The sequence below is a fragment of the Misgurnus anguillicaudatus genome, chromosome 1 (assembly GCF_027580225.2).
Source record: "Misgurnus anguillicaudatus chromosome 1, ASM2758022v2, whole genome shotgun sequence".
In the NCBI taxonomy this organism is placed as follows: Eukaryota; Metazoa; Chordata; class Actinopteri; order Cypriniformes; family Cobitidae; genus Misgurnus; species Misgurnus anguillicaudatus.
Window position 1 is genome coordinate 13959688 of NC_073337.2, and position 15055 is coordinate 13974742.

General features: G+C 35.9%; 2 protein-coding genes and 1 long non-coding RNA gene across 8 annotated transcripts in view; all 3 read right to left on the reverse strand.

Annotated features, from left to right (window-relative positions):
- LOC129431757 (acyl-coenzyme A thioesterase 1-like) overlaps positions 1-9591 on the reverse strand; it is a 96751-nt gene extending 87160 nt beyond the window's left edge. For all 5 annotated transcript variants that reach the window (XR_012369245.1, XM_055189778.2, XM_055189776.2 and 2 more), the window contains exons 1-2: positions 9398-9591; positions 8282-8346 (exon numbers count right to left, since the gene is read on the reverse strand). Coding sequence is in view for 4 of the 5 variants with exons in the window: in XM_055189778.2 (XP_055045753.2) it covers positions 8282-8298 (17 nt within the window). In the remaining variant the exon portion in view is untranslated. The remainder of the gene's footprint in view (positions 1-8281; positions 8347-9397) is intronic.
- LOC129421796 (uncharacterized) lies at positions 2160-6494 on the reverse strand. Its single transcript, XR_012369264.1, has 4 exons — positions 6122-6494; positions 5365-5397; positions 5093-5238; positions 2160-3453 (listed from the first exon to the last, which is right to left on the reverse strand). It is a non-coding gene; the product is annotated as an uncharacterized lncRNA (long non-coding RNA).
- A 1092-nt stretch (positions 9592-10683) lies between the features above and the next one.
- LOC129432270 (acyl-coenzyme A thioesterase 1-like) lies at positions 10684-14742 on the reverse strand. 2 transcript variants are annotated; one of them, XM_073866884.1, is made up of 12 exons: positions 14396-14741; positions 14213-14269; positions 13495-13697; positions 13294-13393; positions 12923-13113; positions 12638-12801; positions 12428-12547; positions 12268-12350; positions 11996-12089; positions 11746-11826; positions 11238-11376; positions 10684-11094 (listed from the first exon to the last, which is right to left on the reverse strand). In XM_073866884.1, the coding sequence occupies exons 2-12, from the start codon at positions 14227-14229 to the stop codon at positions 10964-10966; spliced, it is 1323 nt and encodes a 440-aa protein (XP_073722985.1). In that variant the 5' UTR covers positions 14230-14269; positions 14396-14741; the 3' UTR covers positions 10684-10963. The 2 variants fall into 2 exon arrangements, with proteins under 2 accessions (XP_073722985.1, XP_073722986.1); XM_073866885.1 differs by lacking the exon at positions 14213-14269 and having other exon boundaries at positions 14396-14742.
- Between the last annotated feature and the right edge of the window lie 313 nt (positions 14743-15055).

Genomic DNA, 15055 nt, shown 5'->3' on the forward strand with positions numbered 1-15055 from the left:
CTGCTAACGTATATTTAACATTTTGAAGTAGACGCTATCTGACGAAGCTCGCGCTATTTAATGTGCACTTCCGGTTTACAATCCCTCCGAGTTCTCCTAGGCGCGACGCGATGCGGCGCTGCGCGGCCGGTGTGCGATCCCCTTTAGTGTCACGGACCTATGACATGGGCGACCTGGGTTTGAATCCCCTTTAAGGCAATTTTTTATATAAACTCACAATCTTGATTCATACATAAATGCGATCTTCTTTATAGATGATGGTGATTATCTTGCATATACTTCCCTGTATTCAGATGCTGCATTCACGTGTTCACATATTTACCTTTCTTTTACTGTCTATGGTATTTACATTACAATCCAGGATGCCATAGCAGTCAAACTTGCTCAAACTCACACAGTGTAAAACCAAACCCTATTCATTCACCAATCAGATCCGAGCGTTTCTCTCTTCTCTCTTCCTCATTTGCTGTGTTCCGCTGTCACTCGCGTGACGTATTACAAAGCAGCAGACCTAAACACATCGGTTTACTTGGATTTGGAGTGTCAATTTTCACACAAAAGAGAGGAAAAACGAGCGCCATTGCGGAAAATCCTGGTGGCGAGGGAGAGAGAGACGATGCAACAATATTTGTTTTGAAAAAGGCAAGGAAATACTTCTGGTCGTTTCTCAATTGGAAGGCTGCAGCCTCCGGAGGTCAAATATGCAGGCTGCATACGCCATCAAGCCTGGTTTATAAAGGTAAACTGAGCATTACATTCGCAAGTCATAAGAATACTGCAACAATTTACGATTAACTAAGTATAATAGTCAACTTTATAATTGTTAATATTCTGAAATACGACATCCGGAGGCTGCAACCTTCAGATGGAGAAATGGCTTCTGTTTTTCGTTTAGCATTTTAAAGCAACACCATGTAGTTTTTTTACCTTTAAATAATGTCTCTAAAATTATTTCAGTGATAGAACAACTTTTAACTGGACAAATTGTACTGTTGCTGCAACCTGAGCAGCCTCCTAGCTGCTACAAGCACACTCTGAAAGTGGCGGTGGAGGGTAGGAAACACAGCCCCGCCCCTCCCCCTGCCTGCAGAAGAGTGTCTGATACCAGGCACTGTTGCGCTTTTCAACCACATGGGGGAGCTGTAAGTCATTTTTACATGGAAACTACATAGTGTTGCTTTAAAGGTTTCGTTTTTAGTTTAGTTTTAAGGTTGGCCAGTTCTTTTCCTTTGCGACAGTGCTTCGGCGCTTGTGGCCTCTAGGGGTGCAAGGCGTGAAAAATACATGTCTAGCGCCCCCCTAGTGGCCAAAAAGTTACGCGGTGTGCCTTTAAGAAATCATGCTCCTTTCAAATACAACAGTGTTCTGGCCAGGATATTGTCATTTAAAAAGTGGAGTTACAGCCCTCAACTGATGTTTATGTTGTCATTTTGTGTATTGGCCACCAGGGGTGTATTCCAGAAAGCAGGGTTAACTTACCATCAGATTAACCCCGAACTTTGGGTTGATCAACCCCAAACTTGCTTACTCGGGGTATGTCGGTTCCAAAACACAGTTTAAGAGTTAGTTCAATCAACGCACTGAAAGTAACCCAGAGTTAACGCGCGCTCACGGTAACAACATAAAGGCATTGTCAATGCATCGCAGATTTCACGAGTAACAATGGAAACTTCAGAGAACTTAAAAGTTTTTAAATGAGAAATAACATTATAAACCAAGTTTTTCTGGCAAAATCAACGTTTTATAATCGGCTTTGAAGTGCGTGATTACAAAACAGATAAAATTAATTAATTAAATAATTAATACGAACCTATTTTACCCCATTGAAGTCCAATATTATATGTGTCTCAACGAAAATACACACAATATTATTTAAAATAATCTAAAACAATCTAAAATAATTAATATAGTAAAAATAATCATAGGTTTTATATATGATTGTAAACATCTGAATTATGAATATCTTTTCCCTTGTGAAAAGTAACAATGGTTTTACTATAGTAAAAAAACATGGCTACAGTAAAACCATGGTAACCACAAAATAACCATGGTTTTCAAAGAACATAGTTAAACCATGGTTAGTGTAGTAAAACCATGGTTCTGCTGATAGTAATCAATGCACCAAAAAATGGTTAATGGCACCATGGTTACTACAACTACACTGAAAAAAAAAATCCTTTCAATTTACGTAATTTTAATGTGTACATCGGTCCCACATGATCCGATTGTTTAAAACCAAAATAATTTTCCTCAATTAATTTTTATGTGTCAGACCAAAACATTTTAATTATTTTAAGTAGTCTAATAGAAATATATTGACTCAAAGTGATATTTCTCTTTACTATAACACATTTATTTTGTAATGTTTAAGTAATTTTATTATGTAAGGGGACTACATTTTCATCTGTAATTCCAACATGCTTTTTTAATGCTTATATTATGGGATTATGTAACTCTAAAGCAATTTCATTATGTCTCTGGCACCAGAATAATCACCCATAATTATCCAAATGTTATTTATTGTTTTTTAAATACAAAATACATTTGCATTGGCATAAAAAGCAAAGAGTTTTGTACAAATGTTTAGTGATATTGAGGCAAACCACTGCTTTCAGATCATCAATTCATTTAAATCACTACACATTAATTCAATAACTATTACAACAATCAGCACATGCAGTACATACATAAAGGGGCAATTTCCCAAACAGGTTGTAGATTAATCCATGACTAGGCCCTAGTTATATTAGGATATTTTTACAAAAATAAAGTTTACAAACAAACCTACCTTACAAAAACAACACTGGAGTACATCTTCAGACAAAACAATGGCACTGATATATGGCATTGCAAAAGTCTGGGACTAGGAAAAGCCCCATCTGTGAAACTGACCCAAATGTTTAAAATAGTTTCTATCACAGTAGATTTAGAAGTGCTAAAGCACAAACACTGCATTCCAAAGAGACATACAAAACAGTAAGTACTGTTATTTATAAAATGGATTTACAAACTGGAAAATATCACTCCTTCAGAAAGTCAGAGCTACAGCATTTATAAACTGTTAATCAAAGATTCAACAAAAACAAAATACAACAACCATTTCCAAACTCGACTCTGAGCAGCAAACTGTTAATGTATTAATAAGAGAAAACACTTAAAACAGATAAAAAAGTCAAAAATGAGCAGCACAGTCTTTCTGATCCTTTCACTGAAAGAAACTGTTCGTTAAAGTTACTCTCAATGAAGTTTGGATTTCCTCAAAAATAAAGCGGAGATCAGGATAGCTCAGGTTTAAGGCATACATCAGCTCAAACATGATGTTGCAACACCTTCATGGCTTCCAGGACTATACAAAGATCCTCTTCTTCATCACAAGAAGCATGTTGTTTGAGAGCACAAATCCCAACATTGGTGTCTTCAAATGACCTCACTGATGCTGACTTCATCCATGCCCTGTACAAAACAAACAAATGTAGTTAAAGAAACAGAAAAAAGGTTCCTGTTACAATAAAAGTGTCATTGGAAATTAGTACAATGCAAACAAATATAAATGTAAGTATACAGACCCATGTGCATTGCCACAGCATGTTACAATTGGTAACAAATACATGGGTTACAAAGCAAGGCAGCTGCACTGTCCACTGCTCTGTGTGTGTGTGTGTGTGTGTGTGTGTGTGTGTGTGTGTGTGTGTGTGTGTTCACAAGGGATGCTCCGATCGATCGGCCGATAATGGCATTAAATGACTCGATCGGTGCTCGCTAAATCTGCCGATCTCATAAACCAATCTTTCTGTTTACTTTTGTCATCAAAAGGATCCTGAATGTGGCTGCAATTAGACATTTTTTTACGTAGCACGAGCATTTTTACAACCCTTTGCTCATGTGCGGCATATGCGTATTTTCTATGAGGACGTGCTCCGGTCAACAGCGCGAGGCGTCTTCACATCCCCATCAAACAGCGTATACAACACATATCTATCACGGACAATTGCATCCTCATGCCAAAAGTTTCTTATTTGCATGCGTTTTAAAGTTTTGAGCATTTAAACTTTTATTTTCCTCACAACTGCTTGTCTGCGTTCAGCCGCCGCCCACACACAGCAGCCTGTCATCAGTGCACGTGAAGAGAGCGATCTCTCTCTCACGTCTTAAAGCTGCAGTAACCTATTCATCTCTCAATAAAATCACTCTCTGCTCTTGACTAAAGAACTTTTATACTTCATACAAATGCGTGTATATTTAATTAATACAGTAAAGACTGTGAATTGTTTTATTTTCAGTACTTTTAGGAGACATAAGCCTTTTTAAAGCCATATTAATTTTCTCTATGCAGAATAAATATTTGTTGTGCTTATTTATTTGAGTCACTATTAAAACAATAATATACCTAATTACTGCAAGTAATATAACAAAGGCAACATCCGTGGTATTATTTTATCTAGAAAAAAATGTAACAGTTACAGTCATCAAAGAGCTTGCATATCAGCTTTAAAAAAAATCAGAATCGGTATCGGCCGATCACGAAGATTACAAATCGGCGATCGTATCGGCTGCAAAAATCCTGATCGGAGCATCCCTAGTGTTCACTACACTGGAATGAGTTAAATAAAGAGGCCACGTTTCGAGTGTGTGCTACCATACCTGACAATCACATCAAAAGTGAATTATCTCATTTTCTCACTCTCATGTTGTTACAGACCTGTATAAATGTCTTTGTTCTGATAAACATGAAGGAAGACATTTATTTTGAGAAATGTTTGCAACCAAACTGTTCATGAGCCCCATTCACTTCAATAGTATTATTTTTCCCCACTATGGAAGTGAATGGGGCTTATGATTGGTTTGGTTACAAAAATTCCTCAAAATATCTTCCTTAGCGTTCATCAGAACAAAGACATTTATACAGGTTTGTAACAACATGATAGGGAGTAAGTGATGAGAATTTTTATTTTTGGGTGAACTACCCCTTTAAATCTTCCCAGGTGTTTTAATGACCCGTGTGCCAAAAGATGTTGTAACTAAAACATACCAAACGTTCTGTACTTCCAACAATGTTTACACATTTTTATGTCTATGAATCTATATTACTTACATCTGTCATTTGATCATTAATTGTTTGAAGTCTTTTTGCTAGCTGTCATCCTTTCTGATAGAAGAGTTTCATCAGGTTTTTGGATTGGAGGTCCAGGTGACACAGGAACATTAGACAGTAGTGATTCTTTTAAATTCAGCATTTATCTGAAAACAAATTAACCAACCATTGTATATTTGAGTACTGCGAGTAAAAGAATAATAATTGTATATTAGTTACAAAAATAAGATATAGCTCCTAACAGCAGTACAAAAGTGAAAGAAATGACTTACCAATGCTGTGTAGCGCATGAAAGGATGATGGACCTATAAGAGGAAATATTCAGAGGTGAAATCAACACATAAACTCAAATGATGAAGGTCACACATACACAGAACAATAATGAAATAAGTATTATATCTGTCATAGGACGCAATGTTGGACAAAATGAGATCTTAAAACACGGTTCTCTTCTGAAAACGTCAGCTCAAGGTGTGGTCACTTCAAAGCAATTTTTTTCAGTTAATATACCAGACGTCACGCGAGACATTTCAAAAAGCTTTTTCTAATAGAATCAAGTGTTGCTCGTGGCGTAGCGAAGTCACGAATAACTGACGCGGGTCTGTTCATCTGATTAAGCAAACAGTTTGTTTCATACGCAATGTCATTATTAATTTAGTCAATTGATATCATCTGGTAAATTACTTACATGGATAACGTTACTCAGGACAGAATACCGTTTGGTTAGCGTTTTATTTGTCCTGATACGTTTCCATAGAACAGCTGAGTAAAAAGTCCCTTAAAAGTCAACTCAAAGCTGACAGTTATCAACTCGGATAAAACTACCAAACGTGAAATAACGTTAAACAGCTGACATTTTTAAAACGCTGTGTTTTTCTTTGTGAGCTTGACTGACTGTTAACTTACTCCACCAACCTCCTCCAAACTAATATTTACTACAAGTCATGGCTACATATTGTAAACAAAAATAGTCTATCTAGTGAAGATATATCACGTATGAAGCGAACATAAATAAATAATAGAACTTACTTTAATAACGTGGTGTCCGTCTGAGAGAGTTCTTCTGACTGACTGACTGCTGCTGAGTCTTCATTTTGGCGCCCAAAACAAACGATCTTTATTCTTCTTTTATGGCAGTTGACGTCCTTTTCATTGAGCTATACTGCCCCTGCTGCTCAGGAGGTGCCGTTTTGTGTGCAAACCCAATTTTATTGCTTTAAGTATTCAATTAAATGAATTTTAATCAATGTGAGAATAATGTGTTCATTTTACATTCAAACAAAACATTTTAATCCTAATCAATTAAATTATGTTTACACAAGGAATATAAATATTTTGTGTTGCATATACATGTTTATTTTATTTAAATTCAAAGACCCACTAAGTCCATTTTTTTCAGTGTATACACCAATAAAACCATTGTTAATTTCATAAGGGTTGTGGCACATAAAGTGCAAATCTGTCATAAGGCTTATTTAAAGTTTTTTTTTTTTTTTAGATAAGATTGTATTGTGTAGGCATAAAATGCACTATGATAATATTCACTATATTGTACTTATTTTACTTCTGCTCCTTTGGGTGACCCTGTTTAGTTTTAGGACTTTCCTTGTATGACACTGTGTCACCATCTTTTTTAACATTTACTGATAGCTGATAGATTAATGCACCCTCTTTTATTTGTAAAGCTTCCTTACAGATTTTCAATAATGTTGTGTAATGCTTTTCATTACACTACACTAAGAATTATCATTCATTTGCATTGGACGATTAGGATCTGCTGTGACAGAATTGGAGAATAGAAATGTTACATTAGTGTCAATAGTTACATGTTGTAATATGTCCTGTATCATCTAATATATGCAAATATCTCAATTTCCCTTTGCTCAAAAATGATAGCTCTGGAGAGCAGCTACAAAAGGCCCATTTTAAAGAAATAAAGGTGATTTAGAAAAACACCAACTATAGATCAAATGTAGAGAGGGGGCTAAGGATCTGAAGTGCATGTTTAAGAAATAAATATTGTACTATGAAATATATATTTATAATTTCATTTCATTGTGTACATGATTCTAACTGATATAATAGAAAATCTCTGACCACTATGCCATGTCTGTGATTCAATAGTGTTTCACCTAATGAAGTCTGTGCTTCACCTGTGTCACTCTGTGGGTCAGTGTTAAATCATGCCTGTGCTTCATGGGTGTCACTCTGTGGGCCAGGTCAGATGCACATGCCTATCAGAGACTGCAGGCAGGGGTAACTTCTGTCCCTCAGTAATTATTATTATGATAGGCATCATGTGTTTCTATTTGTTATTCCCATTTACTGTAACATTGCCACATTGTCACTTAAGTAACATAGGTTAAGATTCATTAATGACAATGTATTTGCACACACATTTATTATAACTTTAGATTAATCTCAAATTATCTAGTAAGTGAAAGATGGGGTTATTTATGAATTGACAAAATTGATATGGAAATGTACTTTATTGTTAACATTAATTAACTGATGGAATTTTGTTTCATACATCCACTGATATTTGGAGATATATTAATAATGAACATAATTAAATGTATAGTATTTAGTCCGAACACAAATATGAATACATTTTAATTACATTTAATTAATAATTAAATTTATAGTAATTAGTCCAATCACAAATATCAATCCATGTTATTAAAAAAATTCATATTACACATTTTTTTAAGACAGCAATAAATATTCGCGACTGTAAATGTAATAAAATAAAATAAAATAAATGCTTTAACATTGTAATATTATGCAAAATATTATGCTTCCACACCCGCTGCACGCTCATAAGTACACGCATGCGCAGACTTCCTCCGGAGCCTCGTTTTATTAACTAAAATGAACTTACCCTGCAACATAACCTGCTCCAGAGCAGGTTATCTTCAGAGAGTCAGTTGCTATGGTTACTTACATAACCCAAAAGTTACCTCCGTTTTTGGAACCGAAAGCAGAGGTTATCCGCTAACTTACTCCTAAACTTACCCGGGTAAGCCACATAACCAGCTTTCTGGAATACACCCCAGTTGTGTGATTGTAGTACCAGTTTTAGCCACAAGTTTTGTGATTGCAATACCAGTTTTGGCCACAATCCTACATACTGTTCCTTTAATTCTTGTCTGTGAAATCGGGGCAAAGATTATAGAGAAATATCCCTACCTTGCAGGATTCCACATGATTAACTCCGATTAGACCAATTCAGACGTTTATCCTCTTAGGGAGCGCTTATAGAAAAAAAATGATGGTCAACTATCTTCATTGCAAAAATTAGTGTTACAGTAGAAAAGTCCAGCATGAAAAACCAGGTGAGGCCCTAAGCAAAGTCCAATGACCTGGGACCCCCACGCCCTAAGATTGTCTATTATTTTCCTTTGAATTACACAACATTCAGGTATATATAAACCAGATTTATTTTACTTTGAACTGCACAATGGAACACAAAATTGTTACAGTTTGGTATAAGCATTATTTTAAAAAATGAAGAGTTTGGTTCCAAAACAAAGATAAAATTAATTTTTTTCAAAATCTTGTTTTTTGATTGTATTAATAAACATGTTTTTACATTCTTTTTTAAATGGTATTATCTCGTTTTGGAACCAAACTCTTCATATAGTCTCCATCGTATTGACAATAAATTATTTTAAATTAATGATTTTTGTTCAGATTGTTACTGGCCCTGTTAAAATTAGCACTGGCCTCAAAAAGCACTCAAATAAAACAAGCCTGGTTTTTGTCCTAAGTGTCTTTCACACATGTAGCTTTAATAAATAGGCTATATAATAATAAATAAATACTAGCCGTAATTCAACCATTGTTAAAGACAAGTAAACAAAAATACCCAAATTATGAGCAATAGCAAAAATGAACACATATAATTTGTAATCAGAATATTCACACTGATTAACAGTGCTGTATAGCCTACTTTTCAGGTGGCCTACAGAATACTGAATAGAAAGCAATCGAATGTAAACTAACGGTCTTCACTGTATAAAATAAATATAGATTAATCCTTATTTTAAAAAAGCGAATCAGTTAATATGTGTGTGGATGAAAGACGAAAGCTTTCCAAATATCCGTTAAAATAATGCAAATGTGCAATGCTAAATGTTACTTTTGACACAGAAATATGAGGTAATGTTTGTTAACTTAAGGCAAGGTCAGACCCAGTTACTTTTAGACAACTTTTTAAAAGGTGTAACGAGAGGGTTCAAATATGGAATTCACTTCTAAACTTTACAAAGGCATGCAAAGTAAATTATGCATTCTTCTACATACATGAACAGATGGGCAGTTTCATAAGTAATAACGTTACGTCTCTCAAATCGTTTACTCGTGCTCCATTCAAGCTTATGTATGTTCGCATATGAGCCGCGGATGAGGACAAATTTGTAAAATCCAAGTGTGTGTGTGCGCCCGCGCGAGAGAGAGCCAAAGAAATTGCGCAAGAGACCGAGGCTGCGTCCAAATACCCACACTTGCGGTCTTGCTTTTGACCACTTGAGTCTGACTAAACTTACATGACGTAACGTTATTTCCTGTATTTGGCCCAAGTGTTCTCTAGTGAACGTGATGATCCCAAGCGTGAATGTAGAATTATTCATTCGAATGGGACACACTTAGCAAGTGTAAAAATGTCAATCCAGGATTTAATAATCTAATAATACATGTAAAATAATAACAAGGATTACTTGTTCATCATCACAATTATTAATATTATTACATTATACAAAGTAGAAAACAATAATAAAGACACATACAGTGCATTTCCCAAACTGTAGCAAGTCACATGGTCATTGTAAACACTGACTTTAATCATACAAATAATGCAGATTGCTTTTGTTAAACAGTCCATATGCTCAGTCCATAGGCTCAAGATGGTGCCAGGGGCCCCCCAGTTTTATGACATACAAAGGGGGAGGGTACGTGTTAGGGTGATCCTTATTTTTCAACTTTTAAAAGTAATGCTCTCACCCCACCAATATGTTTGAATAAATAAATAAATTGGGCAACATATTTTTCAATATAAATTAATATTTAGAGGTTACTCAAGACCTTTAAAGTTGAAAACATTTGTGTATCATGTGATACTTTGTGCTAGGATGTATAATTGTTTAATAATATAAACTATTTCAGCATGCTCCATGCAATTAAAACTCCTGTTTTAGTTGTGATATGTCTTTCAAAGCAAAAAAGCTTCAATGTGAATGAAGCACAATAGGCAATATACACTGAGACATTGGCTGAAGCAATACGAAGCAAGTCCACTATATGGTTACTCGGATCAGAAGAGACTGAAATAACTGGATCAAAGTTACCCTCCAAGAAGCAAGTTTTATGTGTGTTTTGCGTTTTAAAATGACACTTTTTGCAAAAATGTGTGATTTCGTCAATATTCAAAGACTTTGAGCAACCTCTACATTTTGTAGGAACAATTCAAAATTTTGCACAGTGTGTTTTTATTGATATCCTAACACATTTAGGGTGTGAGAGTTGAACATTAAAAAAAATGTTTTGACCCATTATAAGGACCATCCTAGTATGTGTGCGTGTATATATGAATATGTGTGTGTGTGTGTGTGTGTGTGTGTGTGTGTGTGTGTGTGTGTGTGTGTGTGTGTGTGTGTGTGTGTGTGCACGATGCAGCCCCAAACAATTCCAGTTAGCTCAAAAATAATTTGAAATGCATTGCCAGGTGTAAATAAAGTAAATTTGCTTTGCGCATAAATGTGTTAATATTGAACAGCGCTAATAACAACATATTTTGCTCAAAATTAAAGTGCTCGAAATCATAATTAAAATTACGGTCCATTGGAGATATTTATCACTGTTGTAATGAAACATCTAAAGTCTGGCTTTAACTGCACCACTTGAACTTAAGTAGAGGTGCTTCTGCAGAAATGCCAACATCTTTTTCCATGCATCCTCTTGTGCATATGCATGCGGTTTAGCCTGTCCACCCCACAGCATCACAACTGCAACAACACACAAAGAAATTAAGCTCAGACTGGTTATTTACAATTAAACAAATAATGAGGTCTAAACATAAAATCTGCCACTAAAGAAAACACTCAGTGATACTGCTATAATATTAATATAAAGATGGATGCAGGCATACCTTTGTAACCGCCCTGAATGATGAAGTTGCTTGCACGGAAGTGAGGTGTATAAGGGGGTTCAATCAGATGACCCGCACCAGGATATGTCAGGACTTCCAACAAGTGAAGATTTCCTGCATTCTTCATAATCTCTTCCATCTTGGTTTATGGATCATGGATGAGAACACAAGACTACAGTTAATAATTATGATCAACACCAGTTGTACTTTGTTGTTAGTAATTCAATGTTGTGTTATATTTCAACATCAGTATTAGTAATAAGCCCACCACCTTGACTGAGCTTTGTGTATCAGACAAATTTTTTACCATTTGTACACTATTTCTTTAATGTTAGGATGCGTGTTCCTTGGGATTCAACTACCAAGGTCTTGTGCTGCACAATGCTCAAGTATAGAATAAAGCTTCCAGTACACACATCCAAATATAATAGCATATATAGAAGAATAAAGACACTATTGGTGCAAACAAAATAAATATATATTCTGTGAATAAATATAGTTGACTCACATCTTCAGCAGATTCAACAGAAGGCCAATTCTCATCATCACCACCGTTCACCAACATAAGTGGACATTTTATTTTCCCAACCTGTGCACATTTTAACAAACACAAAATGTACATAAAACAGTATAAGTGACAAGCAAAGCAGATAATATATATATATATATATATATATTATATATATATATATATATATACTGCTATCAGCCAATGAGATATATATATATATATACACCCATGTTGACATTCTACTCACGTCCACTTTGAGAGTCAGGTCTGAGGGAATCGGCAGGATAAGGTCTCTGTGGATTACCTGGTTTTCATCATTCACACGTACCTTATGCATATGCCTGCAATCAACATTTTTTTGATTAGGAAATAACATTTACTTTCTAAAAGTGGTGTGAATTTAGGCTACGATTAAAAATGTGCCAATATTATGGTTGTGTAGTAGTGTTCATATAATGTTTTAAAATTATTTAGTGTTGCTTAGGCTGGAAATATATAAAGAAATTAATATCCACTTACATTTTCATCTCCTCAAATATTTCAAAGAGAGATTTATCCACAGAAACCACATGACTTCCACTAATGCACACACAGCACTGGGGCTACAAGAGAAATAACAACATAAGACTACCAAAAAGCTACATCTGTAGATAAGTGTGTTTTTGTAAGCCTAGAAAACCTTGATGATTTTGGAGTAGGCTGCCATGCTGAGTGTAACTGCGCCTCCAAATGATAATCCAATCATACCCATTGGACCCCTTTGTACTTTTGGATGATTGTGAAGGATCTTATATGCTTCCTAAACACAAATACAGACGGTGACAAAACCAGACAACCAAAGTCGTCACATCTTGGTGCACGCAATAAGACTGACGAAAATCTGAAGTACCTCAAAGTAAGAAGCATCAATATCTGCTGTTCTCTGCTCATTGGGATTCAGGTACTCTAGTGCCATTGAGGCAAAACCATGAGATGCAAGCAAGGCTGAACGATACTCGACTAAACCACCACCTCCACCCCACAGGTCCAGCACTCCTGGATATGGTCCTGGGCCTGAGACAGACAAAAACACAAGTTTTCTTTCAAGTTTCTAAAATAAATTACTCTGTCTCGGTACGGTTGCACAGTATCTTCAAATAATTCAACAGCCCATCATCAATTACTTTTTACTTACCTGGAGGAAGAAATAATGTTCCTCGAACTCCTTTTTCTCTAACATCCACCCTCTGCACACCTGGTGCTATGTACCAGCGTTCTGTAACACTTGTTGCCAAAGCTGTTTGCTGTCTGAAACCTTCAGATAGATGACCACTGTATACAGAAATGTAAACCACCATTGGTAAAAGCACATCCTTCTTGCGCAACCTTGAACAAAGAGATTGGAATGTACAGTTATTAAAATTGAGAGATAATGCAGGTAGTTTGAAGAATGAATAATATTTTGAAAGATCCTACAGGTCTCATATTTAATAGTTTATGTTTCTGAAATAATAAAATAAAAGCCATATTATATCGGTTTAAGACATGCCATCAGAATATGCTTACCTGAGTCCACTTCGACTTCCTGGTACAGGCCTCATGCTCCACAGCAACCCCATCGGCTCTTTCCCTTCATAAGTTCCTCCCAAACTTTCATCTTTGGACACTGAAAAATTTCATTGAACAGGAAATTAGGCACATAATGACAACTGTAACAGTGTTTCATTAGTGTTCTGTGTAAGGGTCATTTATCAGACAGTAACACACCTGTTACCGTTCCATGTTCATCACTGATGTAGTGTCCAAACGCCTCCCAGAAATCCTTATCCTCTGACTGATGTAAAGAGTGCAGGGTCACCTCCTGATTTGGCAATAAATTCATTATGACAATCTGAAACATCTCGTCCACCAGACCTCGACTGGGCTGTACAGACAGTATTGGACTTTTCCCCATCTCAGTGCTCATAGACCTTCAGAGTGTTCATAAGAGATTGTAAAGTGATTTTAGAATTTTCTAAATTACTTTATTGGTGAGCATTTAAGTAGGATTGTGTGCGCGCGTGCGTGCGGTAAATGCAATATCTGATTTCAAGGTTATTGGTTTGAATATGTCAAGTGTTGTGTCTTCTTTGCCCCTGATAATATAGGCTTGTTCGACTTCATGCGGCTGCGCAAGAACCGACAGCCGGATGACGTCAAAGTACCGCGAGAACGATTAGAGAAATCCTACAAAGTCTCATTTCGTCTTGCTCTCGCGGTACTTGGATGTCATCCGGCTGTCGGTTTTTGCGGCGATGCATGAGGTCGAACACACCTTATGTATTGAAATTGGTAATTGTGGTCGGTACAAGCATAGACATTATATACTGTCAGTATAAAATGTCTATGGGTTCAAGTGTCTCCAGAAAGTGATCAAATGACAGTATATCGATAACTGCATTATGATATTTCTATGGAATCTAACAAAACATATGCCTGAAGTTACCTTGCAGAATTCAACATGATAAACTCAGATCAAATCAGATCCTCTTAATTGGTTGCCCTGAACAAAAAATAAACGGATGGTAAATCTTCACAGTCAAAAATTGTTATTATATTTAAAAAAGTCCAGCATGAATAACATAACCATATTTGTAAAAACCTTAAGTCTAACTAACTAAAAACTTACCTTCAGAAAATTTTAATATGGTATGTGGACGAAATTCGGAAGATCTCCAAATATCCGTTGAACAAATCCGGCAAATGTACAATGCTGATGATGAAATGCTACCTTTGACACAGAAATACAGTACGTTAATGTTTGAAGCACCAAAGGTCGTAGATCCTCCGTTAGAAAGTTACTTTATCTATCTCTTTAAAAGCCTCCACATGACGTCGAATAAACGTCAATAACACTGAAGTAAGTTATGCATCCCTTCATCTTAATGTATGAAACACCGAGCAGACTCATAATTATTGCACAATATCATGTTTGCGCGTGTTCCATTCAAGTTTCTGTATGTCCGCATACCGGTGACGATGACGCAGTTCAGCGCTGTGTTGCCAGATTGGGTTGGTAAACAGAATTTGTAATGGGGTAATGTGCATGGCCGAACTGTCGACGTAGTACATGTTTTTTAGTACATGTCGACTTTTATGCTGTATTTATATTGGTGGATAAAAAACTGAGCTGCATTTTGCAATTATTGCAAAATTGTAAAACTATTGATAATTCGTGTGTGTATACCATTCTTCTCCACTAGGAAGCACTGCAAGTTCATTCTGACAGTGCAAGCAGCATAATCCTAGAATAATAGGATTATGATCATGTTGTGCATTTGTCTTTAAC